At 69.7% G+C, this 5,038-nt stretch overlaps 2 protein-coding genes across 2 annotated transcripts in view; one reads left to right on the plus strand and one right to left on the minus strand.

The window, feature by feature from the left end:
* The window catches only part of ATXN2L (ataxin 2 like), a 7,691-nt gene extending 3,776 nt beyond the window's left edge, over positions 1–3,915 (plus strand). The window contains exons 10-22 of the mRNA XM_026056907.1: positions 6–94; positions 176–460; positions 545–612; positions 683–948; positions 1,024–1,093; positions 1,171–1,317; positions 1,388–1,460; positions 1,575–1,762; positions 2,401–2,530; positions 2,604–2,725; positions 2,820–3,032; positions 3,493–3,682; positions 3,769–3,915. Coding sequence (XP_025912692.1) covers positions 6–94; positions 176–460; positions 545–612; positions 683–948; positions 1,024–1,093; positions 1,171–1,317; positions 1,388–1,460; positions 1,575–1,762; positions 2,401–2,530; positions 2,604–2,725; positions 2,820–3,032; positions 3,493–3,682; positions 3,769–3,818 — 1,891 coding nt within the window. The 3' untranslated portion in view covers positions 3,819–3,915. The remainder of the gene's footprint in view (positions 1–5; positions 95–175; positions 461–544; positions 613–682; positions 949–1,023; positions 1,094–1,170; positions 1,318–1,387; positions 1,461–1,574; positions 1,763–2,400; positions 2,531–2,603; positions 2,726–2,819; positions 3,033–3,492; positions 3,683–3,768) is intronic.
* A 231-nt stretch (positions 3,916–4,146) lies between these two features.
* LOC112961584 (elongation factor Tu, mitochondrial-like) overlaps positions 4,147–5,038 on the minus strand; it is a gene marked incomplete at its 5' end in the record, with an annotated part of 3,039 nt that continues 2,147 nt past the window's right edge. Inside the window, 3 exons of the mRNA XM_026056908.1 lie at positions 4,147–4,644; positions 4,731–4,850; positions 4,928–5,038. Coding sequence (XP_025912693.1) covers positions 4,471–4,644; positions 4,731–4,850; positions 4,928–5,038 — 405 coding nt within the window. The remainder of the gene's footprint in view (positions 4,645–4,730; positions 4,851–4,927) is intronic.

Consider the following 5,038-nt stretch of genomic DNA (forward strand, 5'->3'; position numbering starts at 1 on the left):
ATGTCTCCGAAGTCGCAGCGCCCCATCCGGGGGGCCAAAACGGCATCGTCTCCGGGCGGGCGCGCTGCTGAGGCCTCCCCGGTGCCGCCGGCAGGTGGGGAAGGGCCAGCAGTGGGGGGGCAGCAGTGGGGGGCGGCTGCCAGCCCCCCCCTCACTGCCGCCTCTCTGCCGGCAGCAGGGCGCATGTATCCGCCGCGCTCCCCCAAGGCGGCCGTGCCTGCCCCGGCCTCCCCCCAGGACCCGCCGGCGGCCACCCCCCCGGGGGAGGCGCGGACGGCGCTGGAGCCCACGGCGCCCCCCAACCCGCCGTCCCCGAAAGCCGTGGCCCCCCCGGCCGACGGCAAGGACCGCAGCGCCCCCCCCTTCGTGCCCCCCGCCAAAGAGGCGCCGGCGGCCAAGGACACCGGCCGGGCCCTGGAGGCCCCGGGGCCCCCGGAGCCCCCCAAGGCACCCGGTAAAGGTGAGCAGTGCCGTGCCGTGCCGTGCCGGGGAGGGGGCAGGTCTGGGGCGGCCCCAGCCTCACCCCGCTTTCCCCTGCACGCAGCTGGGCTGCAGACGGAGCAGCAGCGCAGTCAGCTGGAGGAGCTGCGCAAGTTCGGCGCCCAGTTCAAGGTGAGGCCGTGGGGCACCGTGGGGTGGCTGTGGGGCGGCCGCGGGGCGCTCACTTCCCTTCCACCCGCAGCTGCAGTCCAGCAGCGCCCCGGATGCTGCCCTGGAGCCCTTCCCGCCTCGGGCCAAGGAGCCCCCCGAGGGCAAAGGGAAGGAGAAGGGCCCCGAGGCGGCGGGCGCCAAGGCCCCCGAGGAGGGTGCCGGCTCCAAGGGCGCCCCGGAGCCGCCGCCAGACGGCGGGAAGGAGGAGAAGGGGGGCGAGGGCGGCCCCGAGCGGCCCCCGGGGACCCCCCCGGGCAAGGGCGAGGGCGACGACAAGGAGGAGGGCCCCGTCTCGGAGTGAGTGCCGGGGGGGGGGCAGCGTGGGGGGGGCGCCTGGGGCCGCGGCTCACTGCTCCCCCCCCCCCATTCCAGGCAGGTGAAGAAGTCGACCCTGAACCCCAACGCCAAGGAGTTCAACCCCTCCAAGACGCTGCTGGCGGTGGTGAGCGGCAGGGTGGTGGCGGGGGGGCCCGGGGGGGCAGCGGGGGCCCCGCTGACCCCACGCTCTTCCCCCCGCAGAACAAGGCCGCCAGCACGCCCACGTCCCCGGGGCCGCGCACCCACTCCACACCCTCCATCCCGGTGCTTGCCGCTGGGCAGAGCGGCATGTACAGCCCCCAGTACATCTCCTACATACCTCAGATCCACATGAGCCCCGCCGTGCAGGTGAGCCGGGCCGGGGGGCCGGGGGGGGCCTGGGGGGCCGAGCTGCCCCCTAACCTCTCCCTCCCCGCAGGCGCCCCAGATGTACCCCTACCCCGTCTCCAACTCGGTGCCCGGCCAACAGGGAAAGTACCGGGGGGCTAAAGGTGAGTGCACGCTGCCCCCACCTTGCCACGGGGCCAGCCCTGTGCCCCCCACCTCGCCGCAGGGCTGGCCCAGGGCCACCCTCAGCCTTCGTCTGCATGTCCCCCCCCCAGCAGGGTCGCTCCCCCCGCAGCGCTCAGACCAGCACCAGCCGGCATCGGCGCCCCCCATCATGCAGGCAGCAGCGGCGGCGGGGCCTCCGCTGGTGGCAGCCACCCCCTACTCCTCCTACATCTCCTACAACCCCCAGCAGTTCACGGGGCAGCCCGCCATGATGCAGCCCATGGCCCACTACCCCTCGCAGGTACAGGCAGACAAGGGGGGAGGCGCTACAGCCAGACGGGAAGGGGAGGGGAGACAAACAAGGGTGCATGGATGCGTGAGACAGGTAGGCAAGAGACACTCTGGTAGGGGGTGATACAGACAACAGCGTGTAGTACAACCAAGTGCATCATTAACAGAACGCGATACAGGCAAGCAGAGCAGTGCAATACAGGCAGGAGAGAGGTGACTCAGCACTGTATCTGGATGAGCTGTAGCTGGATCTGGGCGATACAACCAGACAAGGTTACAGGCAGGTGAGATGGGTGCAGTACAGCCAGGTGCAGTGAGGTGCTACAGGCGGTTGCAGGGTGTCAGACAGGTGAAGAAAACAACACTAAAACTAAATCAGAGTTATGTAGAGGCAACACAGTTGGATGAGCAGGAACATGGTACAGTCAGCCAAAAGGAATTGTGATACAGTCAGATAGAGACCATGCAATAAGGACTAACAAGGAGCGCAGGAATGGGGAAGAATGTGGTAGACATAGATGACACGATACAACCAAAGATGCACTTTGACAAAAGAGGGACATGGTATAGCCAGCCAGGAGGGAGGACATGCTACACCTGGCTGGGGCCGCGCACCCCCGGCCCAGCGTGCTCCCTCTCCCCCCGCAGCCGGTCTTCGCCCCGATGCTCCAGAGCAACCCCCGGATGATGGCATCGGGCAGCCACCCCCAGGCCATCGTCTCCTCCTCCGCCCCCCAGTACCCCCCAGCCGAGCAGCCCGCGCCCCAGACGCTCTACGGTGAGTCCCGTCCCTGTCCCCGCGCCATCCCCATCCCCGCGCCCTCCCCGCAGCTGACGGCGCCTCCCCGCAGCCACCGTGCACCAGTCGTACCCCCACCACGCCGCCCCGCTGCACCCGCACCAGCCCCAGCCCGCCACCACACCGACGGGGAGCCAGCAGCCGGCGCAGCACGCCGCCCCCAGCCCCGTGCAGGTACCACAGGGGGGGCCTGGGGCGGGACGAGGGGGGGGATCGGGGCCGGCGGTGCCGCTGATGGCTCCGCCTGCGCCCCCCCCGCCGCCGGCAGCACCAAGCCGGGCAGCCCCCGCACCTGGGGGGGGCCCAGCAGCAGCAGAGCCTCTACCACGCGGCCACGCTGACGGCCACGCCGCCCTCCATCACGCCCGGGCCCGGCGCCCAGTCGCCCCAGAGCAGCTTCCCCCAGCAGGCCGCCGTCTACGCCATCCACGCGCACCAGCAGCTGCAGCACGGCTACTCCAACATGGCCCACGTCACCCAGGTGGGCGGCGCGGCGGGGACGGGGGGACGCGACGGGTGAGGGGGGGCTCGGCACGCTATGGGTAGCAGGGCGCAGGGCAGTAACGGGGGGACGCAACGGGTGGTGGACGCGGCGCACAGCAGGTAACGGGAACGCAACAGGTAACGCAACAGGTAACGAGGATGCAAGGGGTGATGGGGACGCGATGGGTAACAGAGGGAACTCAACAAGGAACAGGGATGCAACAGGTAATGGATGTGATAGGTGACAGGGATGCGATGGTAACGGGGGAAACGCGGCACGTGACGGGTAACAGGTGATGGGTAAACAGGGACACAGTGCGCGACGGGTAACGGGGGGGACTCAGCACACGACAGGAAACGGATAGGATGGTAACGGGGGACACGGTGTGCGGCGGGTGACAGTAATACAATGGTAACAGGGGGCCGTGGCCCCGCGTCGCCCCCCCCCCTTCCCGCAGGCCCACGTGCAGACGGGGCTCCCGGTGGCGCCGCCCCCCCACCCCGGGGCCCCCCACCCGCCCCAGGTGATGCTGCTCCACCCCCCACAGAGCCACGGGGGGCCCCCCCAGGGCGGGGTGCCCCAGAGCGGGGTGCCGGCCCTCTCAGCCTCCACCCCCTCGCCCTACACCTACATCGGGCACCACCAAGGTGAGTCGGGGGGCAGGCGGGGGGGGGGCGCAGCGGGGAGCCCCCCCCAGCGCCCCGCGCTCACCCACCGCCTCCTCTCCTCGCAGTCCAGTCTCACCCATCCCAGCAGCTCCCCTTCCACCCCCCGGGGAACTGACGCCCACCCCGACGGCTGCCTGACCCGGCCCCGGCCCGGCCCCGCCGGCTCAACCAAGCACCTTTTTCTTTGCGTTCGTTTGGGGGGGGAGGCGTGGGGGGGGAGGGAGAAGGCGGCAGCTGCTCCGCCCCTCTCTCCCCCTCCCCCTCCTGGAGACCCCAAAGTTTTATTTTCTATTATTTATAACTGAGGGAAAAAAAAAGAAAAGGCGACAAGCAAAAGGACACCCAACCTAAAGCGAGAATCGGGCCGCTAAAGCAGAGGGTTTTTTTTCCGGTCTCCGCTTCCCCCCTCCCTCCCCCGTTAACTCGAACAAAGGAGCCGCCGCGACGCCACACTCGGACTTTTTATTACGTTAAAAAAAATATTTAAAAATTAAAAAAAAAATAAAATCTTAAACTAACTTCAGCCAGGGCTGGGGTGCGTGTGTGGGGCGCCGCGAGCCCATCCCAGAGACAGCCGGAGCCGCCACCGCGTTTCCAGACCTTTATTAACCGGTGGGGGCCACACGTCGCCCCCCATCCACCGCCAGCTGTGCGGCGCCCCCCCATCCGTCACGGCGGTTCCCTCCCGTCTGCCACGCCGGCGCCTGGGGCCCCCCATCCGCGGCCGGCTGCCGCCTCCCGCCCATGGCCCCGGTGGGGGCCGTGCGCTACCCCCAGTTGATGGCCTCGTCCTCGGGACCCAGCTGCAGCGTCTTGGTGACGACGCCGGTGCCGATGGTGCGGGAGCCGTCGCGCAGGGTGAAGCGCTGGCCCTGCTCCAGCACCATGGGCTGCCGCAGGATGAGGCTCAGCTGCGTGTCCTCGCCCGGCATCACCATCTCCTGCGGGGTGGGGAGAGGGGTGAGTGGGGCAGGCGGCGCTGTGGGTCACGCCGTGGGTCGCGCCGCGGGGCCGGGGCTCTCCCTACCTTCTCCGGCGGCAGCAGCACGCGGCAGGCGATGTCCCAGGTGTGGGAGAACATCACGGGCATGTAATGCGCCACGAAGGGCTTGTGCCGCCCCCCCTCCTGGGGGCCGAGGATGTAAACCTGGGGGGCGGAGGCGGGCGTCAGCGGCTGCCCCACAGCATGGCCCGGCCCCACGGCCGCCCCCAACTCGCACCCACCTGCGCCTCCACCTTCTGGTGGGCCTGCAGCGAGCCGGGCTTGCCCATGACCATGCCGCGGCGCACGTCCTCCCGCTTGAGCCCCCGTAGCAGCGCCCCCAGGTTGTCCCC

The sequence above is a fragment of the Apteryx rowi genome, unplaced genomic scaffold, assembly GCF_003343035.1.
Source record: "Apteryx rowi isolate R43461 unplaced genomic scaffold, aptRow1 scaffold_1343, whole genome shotgun sequence".
Taxonomy (NCBI): domain Eukaryota; kingdom Metazoa; phylum Chordata; class Aves; order Apterygiformes; family Apterygidae; genus Apteryx; species Apteryx rowi.